At 51.6% G+C, this 26,721-nt stretch overlaps 1 protein-coding gene across 1 annotated transcript in view; it reads left to right on the top strand.

The window, feature by feature from the left end:
• CAMK2B (calcium/calmodulin dependent protein kinase II beta) overlaps nucleotides 1-26,721 on the top strand; it is a 241,698-nt gene that overhangs the window by 195,262 nt on the left and 19,715 nt on the right. The window contains exons 6-17 of the mRNA XM_007957920.2: nucleotides 7,446-7,518; nucleotides 10,645-10,747; nucleotides 10,822-10,905; nucleotides 11,574-11,668; nucleotides 12,049-12,171; nucleotides 12,938-13,021; nucleotides 14,348-14,390; nucleotides 15,355-15,429; nucleotides 20,379-20,416; nucleotides 20,514-20,585; nucleotides 22,133-22,177; nucleotides 23,988-24,036. Coding sequence (XP_007956111.1) covers nucleotides 7,446-7,518; nucleotides 10,645-10,747; nucleotides 10,822-10,905; nucleotides 11,574-11,668; nucleotides 12,049-12,171; nucleotides 12,938-13,021; nucleotides 14,348-14,390; nucleotides 15,355-15,429; nucleotides 20,379-20,416; nucleotides 20,514-20,585; nucleotides 22,133-22,177; nucleotides 23,988-24,036 — 884 coding nt within the window. The remainder of the gene's footprint in view (nucleotides 1-7,445; nucleotides 7,519-10,644; nucleotides 10,748-10,821; nucleotides 10,906-11,573; nucleotides 11,669-12,048; nucleotides 12,172-12,937; nucleotides 13,022-14,347; nucleotides 14,391-15,354; nucleotides 15,430-20,378; nucleotides 20,417-20,513; nucleotides 20,586-22,132; nucleotides 22,178-23,987; nucleotides 24,037-26,721) is intronic.

Raw genomic sequence — 26,721 nt, 5'->3', positions numbered from 1 at the left:
TTTGATTCAAGGAATTTTTGAATTTCAGTTTTTTTTTCTTCTCTTACCCAGTGTTTCTCAAAGAGGGTGTTCTTCGGTTTCCATGTATTTACTCTTTTTCCATTGATCTTCCTATTGTTGGTTTCTAATTTGATAGCATTATGATCTGAGAAGATGTTTTGCAGTATTTCAATGTTTTTAAATTTATGAAGGCTTGCTTTATGGCTTAACATATGCTCTATCATAGAAAATGTTCCATGTGCACCAGTCAAGAATGTATATTTTGCTGTTGTTGGCTGAAGTGCTCTGTAGATGTCTATAAGGCCAGGTTAGTGGATTGTATTGTTTAGCTCTTCTGCATTTTTGTTGAGTTTCTTTCCAGTTGTTCTTTCTTTCGTTGAAAGTGGTGTACTAAAGTCTCACACTATGACTGTGGAGTCATCTATTTGACTTTTTAACTCTTTTAAAGTCTGATTTATATATTTTGGGGCTCTTTCATTGGGTCCATAGATATTTATTATGGTTATATCTTCTTGTTCAGTTGTAATCATTATATAATGTCCTTCCTTGTATGGTGTTTTTTGTCTTAAAGTCAAGTTGATCAGTAATTAATATTGCCACTCCTGCTCTTTTATGGTTGCCATTTGCTTGATATGTCTTTTTCAAGCCTTTGATATTTAGTTTATTTTTGTCTTTATCTCTAAGGTGTGTCTCTTATAGATAGCATTTATATGGGTTTGGTTTTCTTATCCAATATGCAACTCTCCCTCTTTTGAGTGGTGCATTTAATCCATTAACATTCAGTGTAATTATCAAGAAGTATGAATTGGTTGCTGTCATTTTGTTAAGTGTTTTTTCATGGTGTCCCTGGTTTCTTTGTTCCATATTATTTTCTGTGCTGATCTCATTATGCTTATGAATCATGTTATCATTTCCTTTGTTGCTGTTATTTTCATATTTGCTAAATATTTGTGCTTGTCCTCTTTTTTTTATTGTGATGTGAAAGTTTATCATTTTTTCTTTGCAGTTACCCTGTGATTTGTAATTTTCTCCCTGAGTTTAGAACAGTCCATTCTATCTTGCAACTCCCTTGAGTTCCTCACCATTTAGAAGTTCTGTTACTACACAGCATTTTCTCTCTTTGTGGTTTGTAGTTGTCCTCATTTGCCAATTGATGTCTCTGGTTCCCTGTTTACAATCTTGTAAGCTTATTCTACTTTGGATGTGGCCATAGCTGTGGTTTCAGGTTATGTCATCTTGTGTATTAATGGTCGATTGTTGTTTGCTATTTTTGGTTTCTGTTCAAAGGACTCCCTTTAGTATCTCTTGTAAGATTGGTCTGGTTTTAACAAATTCCCTTTGTTTCTGCTTATCTGGAGATCTCCTAATTTCACCATCATATTTGAAAGACAGTTTTGCCAGGTATATAATTCTTGTTTGAAAATTTTTCTCTTTCAGTGTTTTATATATACCATCACATTGTCTTCTCACTTGCATGGTTTCTGCTGAGAAATCAGAGCTTATTCTTACTGATTGTCCTTTGTAAGTAACTTTTTGTTTTTCTCATACGGTTTTCAGGATTCTTTCCATGTCTTTGGTTTTGGTGAGTTTGATGATGATATGTCTTGGTGATTTCCTTTTGGCGTCTATCCTGTTTGGCATTTATTGGACTTCCTTAATGGATATATTCTCATCTTTCATCATATCAGGGAAGTTCTCCTCCAACAAATCTTGGACAATTTTCTCAGTGGTTTTATTTTTCTCTTCCTGTTCTGGAATTCCAGTGACATGTAGGTTTTTCCTTTTGATGGTATCCCACATGAACCTTAGGCTTTCTTCATTGTGTTTTGATCTTTTTTTCTGATTGATCCCTTTCGAAAGAAGTATTCAGGTTATTTGTCTTCAATCTCATTAATTCTGTCTTCCATTGCATCCATTCTACTCCTTTGGCCTTTCAATGTGTTATCTACCTCTGACAATTTGGTATTAATCTCCTGGATTTTTATCTGTATATTTAGAATCATTTCTAATTTTTCATTTATTTTGTCATTTTATTCTTGTATTTTCTTCCAGAATTCTTCTAGGGTTTTGTCAGTGTTTTCCTTGGTCTGTCTCCCAACCCTTTGAAGATATCTAAATATAATTCTTTTGAATTCCTTATCAGAGACTTTCAATGCTGCTTCTTCCTCAGAGGTGTGTTCTGGGTCTGTATCCTGCTCCCTTGTTTCTACCACTTTATCTTGCTTTTTTGTGTGGACTGTGATGGTCTGTTGTCTCTGAGACATCATGGCATTGTTGTATTTAGATCTGTTTTTGAAGAGCAGCCAAGGGTGATTCAGGCTTTTCTTGGTGATTCTTTATCACTGGCCCTTTGGTGGAGAAGGAGGTGGTGGCTCTCACTCAGTAAGTGAAGCTGCAGGAGGTGTGGGTGTAGTTGTGTCATATGGGGAGTGCTGCTGTCTTCCACTCAGTCAGATAAAAATAACAATTGAATAACCATCAAAAAGTAAAAGCAAATAGACAAAAATCATAATAATAGTAATAATAATAATACCATATAATCACATAGGAATGGTAACCACAAAAAGAAAAAAAAGAATAAAAAGTGCAATATGTGGGGATAGGGAAATAAGGGAGAAAAGATAGAGAAAGAGAATAATGAAAAAATAAAATTGGAAAAATGCAAAAAGAAAAAGAAGGAATGGGGTTAACCATGAGAAAGAAAAAAAAAATTGGAATCAGAAACAGGGAAAGGAAAAAATGCTGAAAACTAGAACCTGGGAGGGGCATAATAAAGACTAATAGTAAAAAGGACAAAAGTAATAATAATAGTAGTAGTTTTAAAACAGATGAAAACAAACTAAAAAAGAAAAAATAAATTGGGGCAGGGCACCCAGCCTCCATCCGAGCAGCCAGACTGGGATGGAATTCTTGCCAGCCCAGAAGGTGGGTGGGACTGAGGGATGGCCACACGTCCATTCACCAGGAGGGTGTGTGGTATAAGAGTAACAAGGCAAATGTTGCACCTTTCCAGGTGTCGGCATCTGGAATGTCCTTGTGGTTCCTGGCAAGTGAAGCCTATTCTCAACTCCCTGGAATCTGGGAGAATGCTGTCACTTTAAATATCCACAATGGTCAAAGTGCTTATAAACATTCAAAATGGCTGCACCCTCTGGATAGGCAAAAATCCACAGCTCAGCTTGCCTTCCTCTTTGCTGCTTCCCTTTATTCCTCAGCCACCAGAGCAGTCCTCTATTCCCCAGCCACCAGAGCAGTCCTCTGTGCAGTCCCTGGCTAGCAGGGCTGATTTTTAGGTTAATCCCTAGGTCCTACCACCACTTGGCAATATCCAAGCTGTCTATGCCACCAGGATCACTGCCAGACCGCAGCTCTCTGTGTCTCCTTTTTGGTGTTTTCATGCAAATTCTTCTGCTATTTGGAGTTTCTATATCCTTCCCTTCAAAGCTCAGAGGTCCAGGAGTATCTTCTGTATTTGTGTTAATTGGGCCCCCTTTTCTTTGTTGAAGAGGGTCTGTGCTGTTTTTCTGTCTATTACGCCATCTTACCAGAACTCTATAATCAGGTTTTTGCTAAGATGGAAGTGACAGGAGCATGGCATCATTGCGAAGGGCCCAGGGCCACCCAGCTAGGCCAGGGTGCACATCTGGCCCTGTAGTTCTTGCAGGCACCTGCCTAAGTCTGAGCCATGGAGTACCTGAGAAATATCCAATGTGTTCTATCTCATAGAGGAGGGGAAACAAGGAAAGGAATCACTTTTCTGAATTCTTTTGTAACCAATAAGGGTGGTGATTCCTCTTTGGAAGAGGTGGGATTTTTATTTTATGATTGGTAAGGAAACTTAGGGATTTATGTGTTCTTTTTCAAACTAAGGAAAACAAATATCAAAATATTTAGAACCCACTGAAACTAACTCTGAAAAGGAATATGGCTGATGAGAGCTGGTTAAGGAAGTCTCAGAAATGAAGTTCTGGCTGCATAGTAGTGAGAGACCCAGGAGGCTTGCTGACTCTCCTGAGCCCAGCCAGAAGGGTGGAGGGGCATGCCAGAGAGGCCACAGAGTGAGAGGACACAGAGCAGGACCACTTGGAATCTGTAGATTGGGAACAGTCCTGACCACAAAAATCACTTGTTTGCCTGATTCAAAATGGCAAGAGACAGAGGTTGTGTTGGCCACTGTCTGGGAAGGGCAGTACAATGCTAGTAAAAGGTGGGAAAAATCAGCAAGTTGACTCCTTAGAGAGACGGCCCCACCTCTATGAGGGTGGGGTTATTCAGGCAGGAGGGCAAGGCCATCTGAGAAGCAAGGCTTCCAGCTTTGAGGGTCAGTGACTGCAGACATGACCCACAGAGGAGGGCAAGAGGCCAGGATTATCAAGCTGCTTGTATAACCCCCAGCACAGTATTCTACCATAAAGTTCAATTTGCCTAACAAGATGACAAATTAGCACAGAAATTCTATGGCATTGAGCATGCAACATGCTGTGAGGTATAGGAGTATTTCCAGATGACAATGCAGGAAATAATCACAATTTCATTTTCAATGGGCATGCCAGCCATCAGAGTCCTGTAACTAGACTTCAGCAACATTTGCAAATCATCTGGGATGCCTCAAGGAAGCCATAAAACATGGACAGTACATACAATTGTTGCATCTCTGGTGCTGACTAGGAAGGTGCATCCGTGGGAAAACCAGTGCAGCCCTCACCTTGTCTGAGTGGACATACTGTTCAAGGGTGTGGGCAGATGAGCTCATTGATCCAACAGCACACTCCTGTCAAACATCTGGACATGGACTCAATAGAACATGGCCCTTCTGTCACAGAGCCACGACCCAGTGGAGAGGTGAACATGGCAAGTGACCACACAAGGGGAAACCACAACTGTGCCCATTTTCACCAGAGAGTGAGCTTAATGAGATCCTGTCTGTTTGAGGCCTTGAGGTAGTCTGAGCTAAGGTCTGGGAATGGAGAAGACAGAGGAAGGCGACCCAAGCTAAAGCCAAGATGTGCAGTAGTCTCCCTCCATTTGAGAGTTAAACAAAATGCTGGTGGTGGCTTCCGGGAGAAGGGCTCTCGGGCTCTCTTTGGCTGTGGCTGTGCCTAGCACTGCCAAGTGTGGATGCCACAGATAATGTGGCTTTCTGACAAAGTGTTTGGAGGCAGAGGGAATGCTCAGCCATAGCTGGCCTTTAGAAGGGTTGGCAAACCACAGAGCTATGTTAGGAGGGAGAGAGTTCTAAGCATGAGAAGACAAGGACACATGACTAGATTCCAGGGCAGAGGGGCTGAGATTCTCCATGCCCCTGGCTGCCTCTTGATGCCCTCTACCTAGGGGTCACACTGTGATGGGAAAAGATATCCCCTCCCCAAGGCCACATCTGCCAAGGAGTGAGTGAGTGGTGGCAGGTCCCAGGGAGCTGAGCATGGGCTTCCCAGATACATATCTGGACTCAGAGAGAGGCTCCCTGTGGACAGAGCCTGTCTGTTCCAGGTAAAGTGCCCTATGCAGAGACCCTAGCAGGAAGAGACATTTAGGCAGTGGTAGCATGGGTGCAGGCCCAGGCTCAGAAGGAGATGAAGGGACCTCCATCTGGTGACTGTGGGGACAGGGACACGGCCTCATGCTGGAGAGTCAGGGGAGCAGCAAGGAGGGGCAAGGAAGTGGTCCTAGGCAGCAGGATATGGGGTGGTGCAGCAAGGAGCAGGACAGTTTGGAGAGCTGTGGCCTAGTCTTTCACTGACATCTGAAAGGGGTTTAGGCCCAGCCCCTTCTGATCCCCACAAACCTCAAGAATCCATCCTTTTATTGGGCTTCTGATGTCTGAGGTTTCCCAGGGAACGAACATGGATGTTGTTTCTAATGCAGAGGACTAACGATTTCCAGATGTGGCCAAAAGGGGGTGGGAATTGTTTGGGGAAGAGGTTTGGTCCTGTCTCCCAGTGCATCTAACAGTTGTGATTCTCCTAGGCAATTCCTTTGATTCCAGCTGGCTCTCAGTCACTCCACTCCCTATACCTCTGTGCCCCCAGTCTCCAGTGTGTTCAGGAATAAGGCCCCACCACCACCCTCAACTAGTACCCAGAGGGACTGGACTTGTATAGTACTATCATCCTACAGAGTAGAGCTGCCCTAGGAGCAACCAGGCTGAGAGTAGCCTGGGTCCTGAGAGGCCTATGCCTGCTCTAAGGGCACCCATGGTGAAGATAGAAAGAGAGCACTTAGATGGGTGGGGTGCAGGCTTAGAGCCCCCAGCACAGCCAGGATGCTGCTTGCTGGGAGCACCAAGTGTGCCCACATGGTTATTGCCTCAGGCCTGCCCACCAGGAACTGTTCAGACCCCCTGTGCTCTAGAGCTCTGCTGTCCACACAGTAGCACGTGTGACCATTGGCTACAGCATTGACAGTGGTGCTCAAGGGTGCAGCCCAAAGACCCTCAGCATATGATCCACTCTTCACACTCCTGGCTCTGCCCCTGTCCCCACCCAGCCTTGATTTCCCCTGCTTTCCTCTCCTCCTCTGCCCTCCCTTCCTCCCCTGCCTACTCAGTCTTGGCCTCCCTCCAGAGGGCAATCATGGGCCTGAGGAGGGGCTTTACGAAAAGGGTGTGTTTTCTCTCTGTGGCCTTTTCCTGCCCCTGCTCTGCTTCCTCAAGGAGCTCTGGTGATGTAGTGGTCAAAGCATTGGACTTCTAACCAAAAGGTCAGCAGTTTGAACCCATCAGCCAGCCCCACCATGGGAGAAAGATGAGGGAGTATGCTTCTGTAAAGATTATAGTCTTGGAAAACCTATGGTTCTACTCTGCCCTGCAGGATACTGTGAGTCAGAATTGACTCAGTGGCAGTGGGTTTGAGTGGATCCTACCTCCTCACCAGACTCAGCCAGGGTCAGGCATCGGAGGGGACTTGCTTGGCTTTGGGGTGGCTCCAGGCTTGGCCTTTTGCTGACTTTTAGGGGTGAAAAAAGCATCCCATGGCTCCTTCCTGGCTAGTTGTCCACTCTCCCTTTATTCCAAACCTACTCTTCCATATGGCCCCCAGACAGCCTGGGGACTTCACCACAAGTCCCACACTACACTGCTGGCTCCCATGGGCTCCTAAGGCCCAGCCCGTAGTGCTTCCAGGGGAAACACACAATGTTCTCCCCATTCCCCCTCTCCATTATCCTCCCTACTCCCCACCCATCTGGATAGAAAAGCAGGCAAGGCTTCTCACCTGACCACCAGATGTTGGACAAGAAAGGCCTGGATCTACCATCACCCCAGGGGTTTCCTCTCTGGATCTCAGATACCCCTCTCAGAAAAAAAGGTTCTGGCCCATCACTGTCCATATCCTTCTCCCACCTGAGCCCTCCTCTTGCTGCTGCTCCTCCTCCCTTAGTCCCCTAGGCCTCCAACACCCCATTGGCTGCCATCAGTGCATGAAACTAACTGGCTCTGGTGTTTGCAGTCACTGCATCCAGCAGATCCTGGAGGCGGTTCTCCATTGCCACCAAATGGGGGTCGTCCACAGAGACCTCAAGGTGAGTGTCCTCCCCACCTCTGCTTGTCCGTCTGTCATTTGCATGTCAGTATAAAGGAGGCCTGGTTGAAGCAGGGCAGGCAGGTTCTTGCTCCAGCAGCACAGCCGTGGTGCACCTCATGCGTACGTGCCACCTTGGCCTCGGGTCTTTCTGGGCACTCACAGGCAGTCCCTCAAAAATCCACATGGGGTCCCCATACACTCCCTGGGCTCCATGAGATAAAGCCTCAGATGGGCAGGTGGGGCAAGTGTCAGGCCAGCTGATGAAAGCTTAGCACAGTGAGGTGTAACCTATTGCAGCCCTTTCTCTGAGTCTCTACTGCCTAGGCTGGAGCTCCTTCCAGGTACAGAGGCCACAGATCTGTTCAAAGGAAGGTTCCTCACCACTGGATGCTAGGAAGGTGGGGAGCAGGGCAGGGAGGCTGCTCAGGAGGAAGAGCACTTCAGCAATAGCTTTTCCCTCCTCCTTCCTTCTGCTTTTTCATCCTTCCTTCCTCCTTCCCTTCTTCCCTCCTTCCCTCCCTTCTGTCTCCTCTCTTGCCTTCTTCAGCCCTAGCTTTCTCCAAGGCTTGATTCAGGGGTATTTGTTGCCCTAGGGGTAACACTGTGAACTCTGGACCTGTCGCCCTGCTTAGAAGCCTGGCTGGTGGCATGTGGTGGGACCTTTGCCATGATACCATGCTAAATGGGGGCACACCCTTCTTTGGGGGTAGAAATAGGGCCTGGGCTGATTTCTGTAGCTTCTTGGGGGAGATGGTCAGTGAGTTCCACTTGAAGGACAGTCAAAGGATGCTCCCCACATCCCTTTCAGGGGCTGCCAGCCTTTCACACACCCCTGCCCTGGCACTGCCTCTTGTCTGCTTGTCCTATTTGGTCATCCACATGTGCCAGTCCCTTTCCTCTGTCCTATGTTCACTCCGTCCTCTGACCATAGGAAAGAGGATGAGCTGTCTGGGAGGGACCACCTGTGCTCTCCTCAAGGAGACATCCCTGAGCCTAATTCTTGGACTCAGTGGCTCTCTTGCAAAGGGGATATATGGTAGCCTACCCTCTATGTGTCCCTAGACCCTGCTACTTATCTAGGTAACTTTGAAGCCAAAACATGAAGTCAGTTCTCCCTTCCTCACCCCAGGGAGCAGATAGAGTCTTCTGATAATAGGAGGGGTGGGGTAGGGATGGGAAAGAGGAGACTACAGTGGCCCTTGTTGGTAGAGTAGTGGAGATAGGTGGGCCAAGATGCTGTGCGGTCAGATCTAAGCCAGTTGAGGGTGGTGGGAAACTACCAGACCTCAAGGCGCATCATCTCAGGGGGCCATTGTGAGGGGCAAATTTCCAGCATCAGGCATGCTGAGCCCAGCTGGAGCTGGTTCAGGCCATCCCCTACCTGGGCATCATGGGAAGTCCAGTGGACCTGCTCCACCTCCCACCCAGCCCAGCCTTCTCAACCAGTCCTTGCCAGGGACCAGGAGAGGAAATTCTGATTTGTTCACTGAGAGAAGGTGCACATTTATGACACTATGTGGTCACTCTCCAGGAGACCAGAGTCTGGTCTGCCTGGAGGGCCCCCCCCCTAGTGGTTCAGACTTCATGTGGGGTGCATGGGGAGGTTGTGACCCCTACCCATTCACACTGGCAAGTCAAGATGCTCAGGATCCTCAAAGTCCCACTAACTTTGGCTGTGAAGGCCCCTCTCAAGCTAGATCCTGGGAGGTAAGGACAAGTTTGACCCAAGTGTGTGTCTCCTTGGGAAACAGGAGACAGAAGCAGGTTATAGAGTCTGTGGAGAGGGTGGAAGCCTTGTACACCACTTGTTTTAGGTGGATGTTTGCACCCTTGGAACAACCTCTGGGTTCTGCCACTGGGGATCTGGAGAGTCCACTCTCAACGCTCAGAACAAGATCCTTCCACATAGAGCTGTGCATTTCATTGATTCTAAGTCAGAACTGACTTAATAGCAGTGAGTTTGGTTTTGGTTTCAAGGGTCCATTTGTTCATATTTTAAAATTTTGAGGTTGAGATGTGTCTTTCAACCAGTCTTTTAAAAACAATTTAATTGGCAGGGTTTTGTCTGTCTTAGTCTAACCTTGTGGAAAGTAACAGTAGTATGATTTTGACAAATGGTGTCTTAGGACTGAGCTATGAGAGGGAAGCCTTGCTGGCAGAGGCACCCATGGATTCCAGAGGGCCTGGTGGGCAGGGACAAGGATGGGTACCGTGGGAGCTCCCCTTAGGATGTCAGGGTAGGTAGGGTGGGTGCTTACTAACTGCTGAGGACCACAGCCCTGCTGAAATGGGCCTGGCCAGACCAGGAAGGAGGCTTGGGACAGGGAGGGGCATACTGCTGAGGGGCAAAGCTGTCTAAGCCTCTGGAAGCCCTCAGGGCAAGTGCCTTTTGGTCACAGGGCTGTAACCTCCTTGGCTGTTTCTGTGGGGGGGGGGGCATGCTTCCTTTCTGCTTTGCAAGGTTGCTGTTACATTAGGGAGGGTGTGAGTGTCGTGGGTCACCTGGTGGGCAGCCAGCCCTTGGGATTTGCTAGCCTATCCAGGTAGAGTCAGAGCAGGGGTCCTCATTTTGTCAGGTGTGGTAGGAGCAGCAGCTTGGCTGGGTCCAGAGCTGGGTGGGAGCTTACAGGGCTGCTCAGGGGTGGATTTCCTGTGTTTCCCCTGGTGCTGGGGGCCCTCTGTTCCATCGTCCCTTCTGCTGCCCTTTGGGAGGTCTTTGCTGTAGCAAGGAAAGGCTGAGCCCACAGCAGGCATCTCCCCTGTGTCAGAGCTGACTCAGATTGCTGCTGGGAGGTGAGGTGGGAACTAAGGAGCACCTCTCTATTGAAGGGGGCCTAGGGCAATGAGAGTCTTTCTGGCATGCCCCCATATTCTCCATCCTGTTATGGCCCATATGAGGGTACCAAGCACAAAGTGGACATCTTATTGCTGTCGTCTTGGGGTAGAAGTTCATCTGGGAGAGACAGACAGTGGTGGGACAGGGACTGTCCAGAAATGAAGATACCACATGGTAAGGAGGGGAATGGTGGTCAGCATCTTCACCTCCTGCAAATTACTCTTGTCTCTATTGTACCCTCCTCCCCATGACTTACCCTTATAAATGTGCTCTTGGCCCTGATGGCAGCCTGAGAACCTGCTCTTAGCCAGCAAATGCAAAGGTGCTGCGGTGAAGCTGGCTGACTTTGGACTGGCCATCGAGGTGCAGGGGGACCAGCAGGCATGGTTTGGTAAGTGCCAGGCCAGCAAGCTAGGGTAGGGGGTTGGCCTCAACATCTCCTCATCAGCCTTCTCTTCCCACTAGGTTTCGCTGGGACACCAGGGTACCTGTCCCCAGAGGTCCTTCGCAAGGAGGCATATGGCAAGCCTGTGGACATCTGGGCATGTGGTGAGGCCCAAGAATGTGCAGAGAGGTCTAGGACAGATACTTGGGTAGGGCAGCTGATGCTGTTCTAAGCTAGGCTGTCTGTTCATCCTCTTCTATCCTGGCCCAGCCAGTCAACCAGACAGCCAGAGCCCCTGCCCATTGCCCATGATGGGGTAGAGAGGTCTGCACCAGAAGTAGCAGCAGGGTAGGCAGCTAGGGGAAGGATGGGCAGAGGCAGCACAGCAGCAGAGGAGCTGACCCTAGCCTCATTTCCGAAGTAGGGTGATCATTGAGGCACTGGGGTTTGAAACCTATGAGAGCTCTTTGTCACAGTCTGACACAACCTGTTTGAAACTGCTTACAAATAATGACACTAGGTAACACCTCACAGCACCCAGTGGAAGGCAGAAGACACTTAAGGGTCCCAAGAGACTCATGAGGCTCACACTGTGGGACAGGCCAGTGAAGGCCTGCATATGTTCTTCTGATAGCTCTACAGGTATGTCTTGTCAGCACCATCCCTATCACATACTGAGGACAAGGCAGGGTTGGGCACTGTCCTTGCCTATGAACTCCCAGAGAGATGCTGCCCACTCCTGGGCTATTGATGTGCTCTTGCACCTAATGGACATGTGTGGCTAGAGTCAGAGCATGGGTACCTGCCACATGCTCACAGTCACCCTCCCCAGGGGTGATCCTCTATATCCTGCTTGTGGGCTACCCGCCATTCTGGGACGAGGACCAGCACAAGCTGTACCAGCAGATCAAGGCCGGAGCCTACGATGTGAGTGCTGCTGCCCCACCCTCACAAGTCATAGGGAGGCCTTGAAGGCCCAATAGCCACCCCATATGTGCATGCCCATACATGCACACATACATGTGTGCATGTGTATACATGTTTATATATGTGCATGTGTGTGCACCTGTGCATATTTTGTGGGTGTATGAGTGTGGGAGTGTGTGCATGTTTGTGTATGTGTGCATGTGCATGTGAGAGGGCCAGCGGGGAAGAAGGCAGGAAGCGAGTGAAAGAAACCACCTGTGGTCAGAACCTGGGGCCCTGTTTTCTTAGATTTCTCGCCAGGATGAAGTCCTCTGAAGAGTTCTAACTCCTGTTCTGGTGAGGGACTTCAAACTGCTCCTGTGCCTTCTTTCCTTCTCTAGTTCCCCTCCCCAGAGTGGGACACTGTCACTCCTGAAGCCAAAAACCTCATCAACCAGATGCTCACCATCAACCCCGCAAAGCGCATCACAGCCCATGAGGCTCTGAAGCATCCGTGGGTCTGCGTAAGTAGCCTTAGTGAATGCTTGCAGACAAGGCTCCTTGGGGGTGACCTCCAACCTGCCAGAAGGAGGCTCACTCTTGGGGCTTTCAGAGAGAGCTTCTCTTCTTCACTCTTATTCCTCACACCTGATGGCTCCCAGTACCCTGAGTCCTGCTGCATTGCTTGTGGCCTCTGTGATGTGCAGTTGGTTTTTCTGTGGAGCCTGTGAGGCTTAGTTTCTGGAAGGGCAGGTGCTTGAAGGGCCTGTGGAGAGAAGGGAAGCCCTTCTGACCCCTGTACTGTTTGTTGGGAAACAGCAACTATGAGGACAGGAGGCAAGGCAAGGCTTGGGGAGAACTTGTGCTAGTGTGGTCAGGCTTGGGGGCAGGCAGGGAGAGGGGTGGGGAGCAGGAATGAGGACAAGCAAAAGGGAGATGAATGTGGGGATGGAGTTAGGGATGGAGGATAGGCATAGGAGACAGGAGTGAGGAATGGGATATGGGCATAAGGGCAAGGATAGGAGACAAAGGTGGGGGACAGATAAATAGGGAGTGGGCATGGGGGCCAGGGAACAGAATGCAGATGAGTGGGGACAGGAACTGGTGGTGAGGGGATAAGCCTTGCTCTGAGGAGGTATTTTGTGGTTCTTAGCATGTGGTAGCCACAAGAATGTCCCAAGGCCTGCTGCCCTGCACTTCTGCCCTGAGTCCCCTGGCTGCTTCTGGGACCCCAGAACAAAGCTGGCTACTTGGGGCTCCTGTAGCTGTATAATGTCCCTTTTCCCACAGCAACGCTCCACGGTAGCCTCTATGATGCACAGACAGGAGACTGTAGAGTGTCTGAAGAAGTTCAATGCCAGGAGAAAGCTCAAGGTGAGTATGCTTGCTCTTCCAGCAAGGGCAGTGTCTGCATCTTCCTGGTCTGGCAGCTCTGTTCTGGTCTTGGGGGCACCACCTGCTCATGGCTGGGAGCCATGTAGGGGCAGCTATGTGGGAGGCTGTAGAAGATATCATCTTGGCTTTTTTCTGCTACAGGAGACCTTGGAGACAGGCTGCTCATCCTCACAATGTCAACCAAATGAGATTATAAGCTCAGGCCTGGAGCTCCAGGGCCCTTCCCATGCTCTTGAGCCTCAGGGCCTGTGTGGGAAGTAACAACTTGGTGTCCTGGGCCCCATGTGGGCTTGGCTTCCAGGGTCCTCGGACAGCCTGCCCAGCTCCACAAGCAGCCCTCCTATCCCCTGCTCTCTTATTTCTCCCTTTCTGCACCCTATCCTGGGCTCCAGAGTGCCCAGGGCTGTGGTTGGGAGAGAAGAAGGAGCTGTTGAGGCGATGATGGGTGGCATAGTCATTTACTCTCTAGTATGAGTAAGTTTAAGAGCTCTGGTAGCATAGTGCCTAAGGCATTTGACTCCTAACCAGAAGGCTGGTAGTTCAAACCCACCAGCCACTCCTCAGAAGGAAGGTTGGGCAATCTACTTCTGTAGTGATAGTGCCTCGGAAACCCAAGGAGGGGTCGGACTCAACAGCAGTGAGTTTGTTTTTTGTTTTGATGAGTAAATTTCAAAGCTTCTGATCCAAACAGGTTTTAATAAGTAAAATGTTTAGTAGGTCCAAGGATAAGGTGGGCACAGGAAGGGGAGGGCACTAAATAGGGACCTCAGATTCTCAGAGGCACACTTGAACTTCCTACTGTACTGGTCCTGATGGTGGGGCTGTCTGGTATGATGCCCACAGATGGACAGCATGCTGAGTCATGGCCCAAAGGCCTCCTGTCTGCCATCTGCTGGCCTCTCTAAGAGGCTTTCAGAGCACTCTGCTCCTCCAAAGTTTACTGCTGAATGGTAGAGAGACCCCCTGCCAGGCCACCTCTCAGTGAGAGCAGGGGCTTTCTAAACCGTCTTACAGCTGTGGAGCCACCTGGCAGATGGGGCAATGGGTGGTTGTAGCAACCTCCCCAAGGCTCTTTGGGTCTTGACCTATTCTAAAAACTGTGGTGTAGCAGCCAAGTTCAGAGGGCCCACAGGACGTGCTCTAATTCTGAAAATGAGGCTGGTCTGGGGCCTAGCTGGTCAGTGTTCAGAACATCTACTTCTCTGGAAAGCCATGCTCCAGAGCCCTGCCAGATATCCCAAGGTTCTGAGCTTCCAGATGGGTTGGAACAGGACCTGAGTTTTACCTTTGTGTTTCTTCCTTTAGGGAGCCATCCTCACCACCATGCTGGCCACTCGGAACTTTTCAGGTGAGAGCACTCTCTCTCCAGGAAGAATGGGGCTGTTGCCTTGTTCTGCAGGTCCTCACCAAGCAGCTGAGCCAAAGCAAGAAGGTTCTGTGACCGCCAGCCAGCTTCTTTTCCCTTTCTTATGCCATGCCCCAGCTCCATTGCTCACTGGGGCCTATGGGGTACAGAGAAGGACTGGGAACCCTGGCCTTCCATGACCAATGCCTAGGGTCCAGCTGCCCCCACCTCTGTCATCATGCTGAGTCTCTGTGTCCCGTCTCTTGTGCCCTCCGCATGTTTACAGGCCCTGGTCTGGCAGCTCTGTTCTGTTGCAAGCCCTCTGGGCACCCATTTTGTGTCTGGGAGGTGGGCAATGAGTTGGAGGGTAAGCAAGAGGAGGATCCGGACAGCTAGCAGGTGGTGGCTAGGTCACCTGTGGATGGGGGTTAGGGGCTGAAGTCTTGCTGGGCTTGAGGTCTTGTCCCTTTTGTTGCATCTCTGTGGATCCCTGCAGCAGCTAGGTTCTTTCTCTGTCTATGTGTCCCAACCCCCCAACATCCCTCTCAAGCTCCCCACTTCTGTCCTGTTACTTTTGCTGTGATCGTACCTCTGGGAACAGGCTGTGCACCATCACACCAACACTAACTGGACGTGTTCTGTCTGTGTATGTGGGGGGGGGGGGGCTGGGGCCATGCCCACTCCGATGTCTCTCCCTTCCCTCCCCCCAGGTCCTGCTCACCCAGAAGCCCTGCTGGGGTTTTCTGTGGAGAAAGGAGGCAAATGCTTTTCAAATGCTAACCAGTCTTGATCTTGTTTTCACTCTCCTTGCAAAAAGGATTCTGGTATCAACAGTCTCATCTCTTACTTAAACTTTTAATTTTCTTCTGCTTCCTTTGTCTCTCTTCTCTTCGTATCTTGCCTGCCCTGTCTGTGTCCCCTCCTCCGTCACTGCTCCCCTCTGCTGTCTCTAACCCGGCGCTCACAGTGGGCAGACAGACCACCGCTCCTGCCACAATGTCCACAGCCGCCTCCGGTGCCACCATGGGGCTGGTGGAGCAAGGTAGATGTGTCTTGACAAGCGTCCTGACCCTGCCAGACCTCAGCATGCAGCCCCTCACCACAGGCAGCCATAGCTGCACACCCTAACAAAAACCACCCACTCAGGTTGTTTCTATTGGCTTCAGTTCCCCCATCTCCACAATGAGGCCCATCTAGCCCCATATGCACTTGGCTGAAATGGCCTGAGAGAATACTCCTTGAGTCCCAGTCCTGAAATCTGGGCATCAGGAGGCCCCCTGTCAGAACCCCTTGCTTTCTGAAGCCCTCTGTGCATCCATTGCCATCACAAGCTCATTCAGAATTGCCTTGGCCATGCAGGAAGGATGTGAACTGATGGAGGCTTACCAAAACCTTGAGTAGGGATTCCCCCCAGAGATGGACGGGAAGGAGAGCTCTTTCTGTGAGAGCCCATTTGAGGCCCTCAGTCAGTGGCCATTCCCATCTACTGCCCATGTCCACCCTTCCTTCAAAGAGAGCAGATACAGCACCCACAGCTATGGCTCCTGCCGGAACCTGAGTTTACTTGCCCTTCAGCCCTTTGCCTGCCTCTGCAGGACTGTGTGTGGGCGAGTGAACAGGCAGGCAGGAGCATGATCTGGGGCTGCTGTGTTCTGCATGTACCACATGCGTGTCGGATCCGTAGTCTCCTAGAGCAGGCTGTGCTGCTGGGGGCCTAGGCACTTGGACTCCTTCCTCATTGGAGTTCTTCCTATGAGACCCTCCTCACCTCACCTCAAACCCATCCCTTTGACCTCCTGCTGACATGCCCCTTTAGGGGCAGAGGACCCCTGCCTGGGCAAGACCCTACCATCTCTGTCCTACCACATGCGACACACATCCATGTCCTACCACATGCAACAACAAGGACCTTCCAGTTGACCCTGTGTCTTTTACTGCAGGCCAAGCCATGAGTTGGGCCTACGAGTAGCCACTGGTATTCCCATGGCAACCCAGTGAAGGTGGGAAAATCCACCCTGGCTCCCACCCCATTCCCTCCCAGAGCCTCAGAGCTCCCCAGGTGGCAATTCCCAAACGCAGCCCCATCCTTGGTGAAGAGTCAGCCCATATTCACCCAGTGGACATGCCCAGAGGCAGGACCCTGAGGAGAGGCATCCTAAATCAGCTCCACTTCTTGGGGAGGGGATGGGGAGCAGACAGGCAGCTGCTTACAAAGCCTGAGGCCATGTCATCTGGAAAGCCACCCTTGCCTGCAAGGGTCATGGTAGGCTGTGCATGAGGCCGTGCATGTGCCGGGCGCTGCACCATATGGAGGCTGCTGTGTCCAAGGGGTGTGCATGGGGAGGATGCCCACATAGCTGTCCAGGAGTCAGGAGTGGGCCCACAAGGAGATGGGCATGAAGTGATAGAAAAGGGCCCCTCAGTAGCCACATCAACTCTGAAAGGCTGCAGGCCCCTTATCTTTGTAGAACACGTTGCAGTTGATGGAAATACGTCACCACTTGACCTTTACAGCTTTCCTCTCTGCTGTAGAAAGGCACTTCCAGCAAAGGGAGGCACAGCTGGGAGGTGAAGGGGCTGCCTCACCCAGAGAATAGAGGGAGTAAGGTCTCAGCTGCTGGGAAGACCCCATCCTAAATGTCTGGTATTTCTATACCTGCTCTGCCCATCTTGAGGCACATAACAAAGGGCTTTAGCTTGAGAAAACCTAAAGGCCACTCCTTGTGCATTCCACTACCAGTATAGGTGAGCCAAAGCCAAAAGCCATGTAGCTGACAGGGTTCTGGCTACCATGAATCTGGGGTTAGTCTCTAGTAGGCATGTGGATTTCCAGGAAATGAGTGGCTCCAAGAAATGCCATTGCCAGGAGCTGTGTGACAGTGTCTCAGGCTACCCCAAATCATTTGTTAAGAAATAAAGGGGAGTTGCAGAGAAAACTGTCTGAAACTTCATTGAAATTGCACAGATGTCCTCACTGCAGGCTCTCAGCACCTGTGCCATCCCTCCCGAACACTAAAGGGAAGAGTAACTCAGTGTGCAGTATCTCCCACTCTGTGACGGTGAAGCCCCTTTGTATTTGTCCCATTGATAACTGGTAACATCTTGAGCAGCACAGTTTGGAAATGCAGGCTATGCTGGAATCAGATATATAAATTTTAGGACCAGGCACAGCTGCACAGACAACTTCCTCCTCTGGGTAGGCACAGTGGCTGCCTGTCCTAGAGAGAGGACAAGGACAGCCTGAGGGGCTAGGCTGGCCTCAGCAAGGCACTCAGCTGGGCCCCTGGGCAGCCAGCCTGGATAGGGTTGGTAGGGGCACTGTGGATAAGCAGGGTGCTTCAGGGACAGCTCTGGGCCTGCCCTAAGAGGCTTCTACAGTCATCAATTTTAACAAAACCATGACTTTCAAATGTGTGTCCCTGTAGTGGAGGGAATCTGCCCACATGCCTGCTCAGCTGATATCCCTTTCCTCCTGGGCTCCTCCCCTTTCCAGTCACTCCTCTACTGCACCCCTTGCCTGTGTTAGGGCCAGTCTGCCAACATGTTAGGGTCTGCCAACATGACAGGATCTGGGGGACCTTCCACAGACTCAGCCTGCCTCCTACTTCAGCACCACACTGGGCGAGTCCATGCTGACCTGCTGAGTAAATAGTCTGGTGTCTGAATGGTCAGAGATGGAGCAAGAAGACCTTTTCTAGGTGTGGGGATCAGAATGAGCTGCATGTGTTGGAGATGGGGAGAATGGAGCAATGACATCAGGCAACAATGTGACTTTGAGGGGAAAGCTGGAGGGTGGGGCTTGTGTTCAGGGAATGATAGACCTATTCTGTGTGACTGCCCCAGAGCCAGTGGAGCCTGCTAGTGTGTGTTATAAGGAGGCAGGTTGTAATGGTGATGCAGGTAAGATTAACAATTGGCAGCACTATGGAAGAGTGGTTTGAGCCCTGAAAAGGAGCATTCCTGGTCCTGGATGTCTGTTGGAAGGGTTGCTATGGATGTCAGAGGTGCTTCTGAGTCAGGCCTATGGGGATTGTGGGGGGCAAGACTTGGGAGGAGTCATGTGCAGAGATGCAGATCCCAGGGAATGGTGTTGCTGGTCTGAGTAGCCAGATCAGATTCCTAGTAACTCCTGAGAGAACTGCCTCGCAGATCCTGTAGTGCTCCTTTGGATCTTGACATGAAACTTCTGAGAGTATTAGATCAGTGAAGAAGGCAGGATGGCCCTGCCCTGGCCACTGTTCTCCTGGGTCAAGTGCCACCAACAGGCCATGTCGTGATCCCATGTCCCCACACAAAGCTCAGGAGGCCACCAAGAGGAGGTAGGACAGCAATCAGCATGGTCAATCATGAGGAAGATGGCCAGCTACGAGGCAGCCCTGTCCTGATGGGCATTTGGCCCAGGACTGGTCACAGAGCCGGGTTGTCTGAAAAGGACTCCAGCAGTGTCAGAGTCACCCGAGGGTTTGTAAGGCAGATGTGGGCTCAGAAGGTTCAGCAGCAAAGACCTGCATTTCTCAGCAGCTCAGATGCTGCTGTACCGCTGGTGCAGCCTCTGTGAAGCCCACCAAAACTCTCTGGGTCATACTGGTTTCCTGACTGCCTGCCTGTCTATAGAAACTCAGAGAAACTAGAGGCCTGGCCCAGAACAGCCTGGAGATGCTGCAGGCAGGGCGGGATCCCAGAACTACATGTCCTACCCAGTCCTTGTGGCCACTTGGTCCCTTCCAGCAGGCAAGAGAGCCCAGCTACAGCACCTCTGTCCCTTGCCCCATATGAGCCATGGCATGGCCCTAGAGCAGGCACTGGGCTATGGTGTGAGGAAGCTGCTTCCCTACCTGTGCACCAATTGTCTGGGATGCCACTTGGCTCTTTTTCGAGTCTGGGTTGAGGCCATGGTGGCAAGCATGGGCTGGCAGCTTCTCAGTGGGGCATGTCATGGGCACAGGCACTCTCTGCTGGGGCCAACACAAACCTTATTTTCTCTCTTCCTTCCTCACTCCTTCCTCCTCCTCTCATCTTTTCTTTTCTGTAAGGTAAGCAGACTTCCTATTCTTTTTCTTCTGCAGTTCCATAGTTAAAATGCTAACTTGCTGCTAAGGGCCATCGCTTGGGGACTAGGTCTGTGACTCTATCAAAGCTTCCAGTGGGTGGGGAGACAGAGGCATGAGTGGCAGGGCCCAGTTAGAGGGCCACCCCCAGCCTCTGTGAGGAGGAAGGAGTGTTGAGGTGACATGGGCATGGGAACCTGGAGATAGAGATGGCCTTTAGGCCCCTTCTGTCAAGTGTGTCCATCTTGCTGACCCCCACTCAGAGCCCAGGATCCTTTGGGCCCTGTGGGAAAAAAGGCCTTTACTGGCCATAGCCAGTCTTATGGTGAGACCATTCAGGAATAGGGAGAGAGAGACCTTCCATGGGTAGTAGGAGCTGGGTGGGGCCCAAATGAGAGGACCTGAAGCACCAAGAGCCCTGCCCTATATGGGCCACCTCCCAGCTCTTGCCAGAATCTGGGGTATAACAAGGGCTTGTGCCCCTCTTGAGGCACAGCATCCTGTCTGGGCCCAGCCTGGTACCTTCTGTGCCCCACAGGCAGCCAGCCTCTTCCTAGTACATGGTCTGTGTTTCAGTCCATTGAGAGGAGGGAAACACCAGTCTGGGCTGCCCTGTGGCCTATCCTGCAAGGTGCCTCTGAGCTGAGAGAGCTGGGTGGGTGATGCTGGTGACCTGGGCCAAATGAGTGACTCCCTTGGGTGCACTGGCCCAGCTGGCCATGGGAACACACCAGGCTGCTGTGTGTGGCCAACTACTGCAGATGTCTGTGGGTGCGGGGTCCACACTGCCAGGACTGGGGTTTCCTGGGAGGCACTGGTCCAAGCAGTTCTTTGCTCATAGTCCAGCCCCTATGGGCCATAAGGGCCCTTACATGGGAGGGAGAGTGCAATGGAACTTCAGGGCCACCACTTCTCATGCTGCTTCTTTCCCTCCACATAGCAGCCAAGAGTCTACTGAACAAGAAGGCAGATGGAGTCAAGGTGAGGATACTGGCCAGGCATAGGGATAGGCATGAGGGTGTGTAGCCTGCCTATTTCTTCTTCATGATTCACATATTCCTCTTCCTTCTCTCCACAGCCTCAGACAAATAGCACCAAAAACAGTGCAGCAGTCACCAGCCCCAAGGGAACACTGCCTCCTGCTGCCCTGGTACTGGCTCCTTCTTAGCTCTCCTTATGTTGCTGACTGTGTGGATGTCCCCCTCCACCAGAGGCAGGGTCCCTAATAGGTACATGTTAGGGCCCCACGTCCCCCTAGTAGAATGAAGGTCAGACTTACTCTGGGCAAAAGAGCTGCATCATGGGCAGCACTCAAGGCACTCACGGAGCCCCTCACTAAGGCTGCAGCATAGGGAGTAGATGGTGGGGTTTTGCAGCCACCTGGGGCCTTGGGAGGTGCTTCCCAGGGGGATAGGGTACAGGCAAAGTTGTAGCCCAGAGTGGTATCATCAGGTGACAGAGCGAACTGTGGTGCTCTCCTGCACCAGCCGCTGTCCTTGGATGACTACCAGGCTAATATGTCTGAGAAATGTGCCACTCTTCACTGAGTCAAGCCACTCTGTGAGCATAGTGTGTTCACAAGAAGAAAGGCTTGGTCCTAGCATCTGTACCCACCCAGTGGGTGGAGGGAGGAGGGAGGAGAGAGCCAGAGTTCTCTCACTTGTCCCCAGCAAGAACCAGTTTTGCCTACCAGACCTGCCCCCAAAACAACAGCCCTGCAGCCAGGCTGTCTCAACCACCAGTTTGTGCATGTGTGAAGCCAGGTACAGAGCAGGGGGTATGCACTTCCAGGCTGCCTGAGAATAGCAGGGGCTTTTTGTATGTACTGGGGACTTTTTGAAAAGCCAGAGAAGCAAGGACAAGGCAGAAAGGGAGCCCCAGTGCAGACCCGTGAGCAGCCTGTGAGGGGGCACTAGCCAGGCTGGACATTGTGAAGGTAGAGGGCACCCTGGTCCTCCTGCCCAATGACTCCCAGCTGGTGCACCCAGGTATATAGTACTAGTCTGAGAAAGTCATCCTGAGGTGGAGGTTTGCTGATCCAGAGCCTCCTACATGTGCTTGAAAGGCCTGTAAAGGTACCCCATTCTGGGACCACCATCTTCAGCTTAAGTTACAGTCTCCCTTGAATTCAGGAGGGCTGGGTTTGCATGTGTGTATGTGTGTGTGTGGGGGGTGCAATCTCAGCCAGGGAGGAACTGGCTGTGGGGTACGTGGGAGCTGCTGGGAGTTCCAGCATTGGTGGGAGGGGCTCAAAATGGCCCTCAAAGGTCTCAGCCTAGTCTCCATTTCACACCATCCATCTCCATGTGCCAACCCCACCACAGACTGCCACACAAAACTTCAGACCTGTGGACCCGGCCATGTTGACAATGGAGGTCCAGACAGCTAAGGTGGACACCTCAGCTCTCCCTTTCCCCAAAGCAGGCAACATGCTTACACTGCCCTGCACCCAGCCACACTCCCTGCTTCTCCTGGGATGGCCATGCCTTCTCCCACTTGGCTCTAGTCAGCTTCATCCATGTTACTCACAGCCCCTCTGAATCGTTCTTGAGGAGCAATCCTGCCACCTTCCTTCACTCCCCTCCCACCCACTTCCCTCCATGAACTGCCCACTTTCCTCTCTGTCTCCATGTCCTGGCTCTCCTTCTCTTCTCACTCTCCCTCTCTCTCCTCCTCTGTGTCTTCCTTCTCCTGTAGGAGCCTCAAACCACGGTTATCCATAACCCTGTGGACGGGATTAAGGTACTGCTGCCTCTTTCCTTGTGCCCTGTGGGAGCTCCTGCCCAAAAGTCTGGCCAGCACTGCTCTCCCATCTTCTCAAGCCCTTAACATGCCCCAAGTTCAAAGCAAGGGCCTGGGTGCTGACCAGGGTGCAGGAGTGGTGTGGAGACAGTGTACAGGCTGTAGCCTCCTGTCTAGATAGATGCAGGACAATTTGCATTCAGCTCAGAGAACTGATGCCAGGTGGTTGCTGCCTCACAGGGAGGGTCCAGGAGTCACAGCGTAGAGTGCCCAGCCACAATGTCATGAGGTCCACAGTGTGACCAACACCCTCAATTAGCACAAGGTCCCCATGAACATGAGGCCAAGGCTTCCTGCTGTCCCCACCTCACCCTCTGCTGGCCATGGCCAGGCCCACTCAGCTTAGCTAGAAGAGATGCTTTGCCAGGAGTACACCCAGAGCTACTAAAAGGGTCCCAGTTGAAGGCTGCCTGAACTGCCTACTGTGCCCATCAGTGCTGGCCCAGCAGGGATGGAGTGCATGCCCATGTCCCACTTTCCCACTTGGCATCCCTCAACAGCCTTCTTCTCTTCCCTCCTACCTGCTCTATTCATCAGTTCCCATTGGCTCATTGCATCATCATCCTCCTCAGGGTGAGGGAAGGGAGGGCAGTAGGGTCGAGTCAGGCCTACTCACCTGTGCCCAGGCCTGCAGCTAGACCTTCATGGGCCTAGGCTCCCATGAAGCTCCCTGCACCACTCCAGGCCCGTACCTCCTCCTGGCCACACCCTGACCCTCTCTGTCCTCAAAAGACATCTGATTTGATCAGCCTGGCCTTCTTCCAGAGTGGGTAGGGAGGCCACTGGAGAGTGTGAGAGAGGGGAGGGCCCAGCATTGCCCCATCCCATAACCTGGGTGCATGTTCCTCCAAACAATGTGTGTCTGAGGTGGAGGTTGTACTTTCTCTGCAGAGAGGCCAGCAGATGACCTCCTGGAACTACCGAACCTTGACCTTGCAACTTAAAGACACCTCCAACATATATACACACACACTTCTGACCTGGGACCTAGGCAGTGTGTCTAGTTAGGTTGGAGTGGGATGGGGGTTCTGGTCCTTTAAGGATCCTTGGTTGAAGATGTTCCTTCTGAGGAGTAGAACAGACTTGGGGGTAGGTGGATGTACCTGAATTTTAATCTGAAGACAGTAAGGTACCAGAGCTAGACAGTGTGAGTCCCAACCCAGGTTGTCCTTGGGGTCATTAGCACCATCTGGTCTGGGAGCCCTCTGCAGGAACAACAGCTTACATGGTTGTCTGGGGCATCTTTTCTGCTTCACCAAGGGTCAGACTCAAGTCTTATCTTGTCTGAGGTCATAAGAAGTCAAAAGCTCCCTCTCCTGTGTTGTTAAAATGTCTTTCCCTGCCTGTAGTGGTTATGGATGAAGTGAAGTCTCTGCCGTTGGGGGTAAGGTCTCACTTCTAAGTGGCAGAGGCCCAGTGCCCAGAGGGTAGAGAGGTATATGGCTTCCTGCATAGCCCCAGGAGCCCCAAGAAACTCCCTGGTAACCAGTAGCCAGAAGCTGCCTCCTACTCCAGTCTTTGCTGGGCTTGATGTCCAGGGCTAGAGCTCAGCAGTGAGAAGAGAGTGTCTCCATAGCCCCCTGGGTGACCTTGAAGTTCCTGTCATTCAGCACTGAGAGAGTGGGCTGAGCAGAGGCCCGAGACCTCTAGCAGTCCCCTCCTGGTGGGCTACCCTCACCCAGCACAGACCCTTGAACACTAACTCCACCTGAGGCACATCAGTTTTGATTGATCTTCTATGTTTCCCTAGGAGTCCTCTGACAGCACCAATACTACCATAGAGGATGAAGACACGAAAGGTACCACCTCACACCTCCATGCTCTGGGATGGCCAGGGCCAGGGTGGGAGGGCAGAGGGAGGTGGGAGAGGCTGTGCCATGAGTCTGCACTGTGGGCATTCTGCCCAGGACCTTCCAGTGGGAATGGCACCCTCTGGAGGAGCTGATGGCCAGCCATTGAGGAGCTGTGCCCTCCCACTAGCTGCCGGGGAAGACCAGGCCAGTGCTGGCCATTTGTGCTGATCTTTGTGAGTCCTTGTCTGGTTTACACTGTTCACATTTGCTCAAAGATGCTTTTCTTCTCCTCAGGTTTCTTAAGTTTTTGGTTAAGCTGTAGCTGAAGTTGACAAATGGATAGGCAGCATTATCAGGGAAGTGTGAGGGTGGCTGCAGAATGTTCTGTGCTGTGTTTGTTGAGCTAAGGGAGACTGCTCTCCTGAGGAGGGTCTCACCATAGGCTTGTAACAGGGACATGGATTACACAGCTTTGTGTCCTGTTTGACACCCTGGCTCCTAGGCCTCCCCTTCCCCTAGCATTGAACCAAGCCAGTGGCCTTGGTGGTGGTGTCTGTCCCTGAAAAGGCCCAGGGCAACTGGGCAATCACTGAGGCCCAGCCCAGTCTGCCCAGACTCTAACCCTTTCACCAAAGCCTTTCTCCCTGCCCACCTGGCTACCCACTGCTGAAGCATGGGCTCCTGACTTTGGTCTCCTTCCTTACATTCCTATGAACTGAACTCACCGCCATTGAGTCAATTCTGACTCATAGCAACCCCCATTGAATTTCTGAGGCTATAAATCTTTATGAAAGTAGATCCCCCCAACTTCCTTCCATGGAGCAGCTGGTTAGTTTAAACCATTGATCTTCTGGTTAGCAGCCAGATGCCTTATGCTCTACACCACCAGTGCTCCTATAAATGACCCTAATGTCACCTCAGTACTGTGCAAGGACAGCAGCCCAACCCTGGGCCACACCACCATGCTTTGTCCCCCACCCCACACCCTCAGCAGGACGGAGGCAAGAGTACTGCTTCCCATGGCTGACCAGCAAGAGCCCTTTTGAGCTGCAGGGCTGTATGGCCTCCCTAGTGCCCAGCCCATGGATAGCAGATCAGGATGGGATTTTGCAGCAGGACTGAGCACTGGCCGTGGAATGGGGCTGGACCAGAACAGAACACACAGGTGCCAGGTGGCTACCAGCCTGGACTCCAGCAGCTATTTGTATAGGAGGGGTGGGGAAAGAAGAGCCCTCAGCCCCTCAGCTTCTATCTAGATCCCTTCTGGCTGATGGGAGAGGGCCCTGGAGGGGGCCTAAGTGGTCTTTAGAGGCTGGCTGGGTGCTTTGCTCAGCCTCCCAAGCCAGCCTCATGTGGCCCTGATTGGCTTTGTGGCCACAGACAGCCACTTGTTTGTTTTGAAAGGTAAAGACCACACTACTGTCCCTATTATGGTGCTGTCCCCTCATTGTGGCCCACTGGAACAACCCATAGCTGTAGTCTTACTTCCCTGCTTTTGCTCCCCACACACTGCTGGGATATGGGCTCTGGGCATACCAAGGAGGAAGTGGCCTTTCACACTGCAGTCCTCCCCCCAACCCCCACCCAATGCCAGGTGGATCCTGGTGCCAGGCACAGGAAGTCAGTGGGAGTGGAGGGCAGGGCACGTCATTTTCACCTACAGGCTCCTGGCCCCTGGCTCTCCCACTGCTCTTTTCTCCCCCAAGTGCCCCCACTGCCTCCTGTTGCTCATCATTTGTCTATTCCACCCCAGCACCCAGGATCTCTGACATCCTGAGCTCGGTGAGGAGGGGTTCAGGGACCCTGGAAGCTGAGGGGCCCCAGCCCTGCCTGTCTCCGACTCTCCTAGGCCCTTTGCCCACCCTATGTAAGTAGCCACCTCAGGCCTGCTGCCCTGCTGCTGGGGGCTTCCTGCGAATGGCCTGGTAGAAGAACAGCTTCCTTGCACCCCTGCACCCCCTGCAGGCAGAGCTGTGTGGGCATCTGGTGTGGCATCCTGTGCTAACTCGGGCGGGGGTGGAGCACCCCGGCTTCTTTCCAGGGTCTCAGCACCCCCATGCTCACATCTCACCTACTACATTCATCCCCAAACCCTATAGCTGGCACCTTCAGCCTTTCAGCCCAAAACCACCACCACCACCACCACCCTCACCCAGGGCCCATCCCCATAGCCCAGGGGCAAATGAGGACCCTCCTGGGGTCTACCATCAGAGCAGCTGGCCAGGCCCACAATTGAGGCTGCTGGACTCCATCCCAGAGTCTAGTCTAGGCAAGTCTTCAGGTGCCCTTCAACCATGAGGTGCCCCATCCCTGTGTGGAGGGCTCCTGATGTGAAGCTCCCTTCCACACAGTCATCAGAAGCAGAGGAAGGTGTCTGTGACCTGACCATACCCAGGGCCCAAGGACTCATGGCCAAGCAATTATTACAGAGAGATATTTCCATGCTCACAGCCCTGCTTATTTAAAAGGCATGTCCTAAATGGGCTGTCCATCTGGGGCTGAAACCATTTGTTCTTGGTTACATTCTTCCATTCATTCATATGTCCATCTATCAAGCCCTTGCCTAATCCTGTTGTGAGCAGGAGTGTCCTCTGTCCCTTTTGGGCCAGGTTGCCACTTCTCAGAGAGCCACCTTCTGCCTAAAGCAGCTTTCAACACCACCTCCACAAACAGGTGCATGCTCATTCTTGA

The sequence above is a fragment of the Orycteropus afer genome, unplaced genomic scaffold (genome assembly GCF_000298275.1).
Source record: "Orycteropus afer afer isolate SDZICR_OR568_19922 unplaced genomic scaffold, OryAfe1.0 scaffold00823, whole genome shotgun sequence".
Taxonomy (NCBI): Eukaryota; Metazoa; Chordata; class Mammalia; order Tubulidentata; family Orycteropodidae; genus Orycteropus; species Orycteropus afer.
The sequence above is the reverse complement of the archived record's forward strand: the minus strand, read 5'-3'. Positions and strand labels throughout refer to the sequence as shown.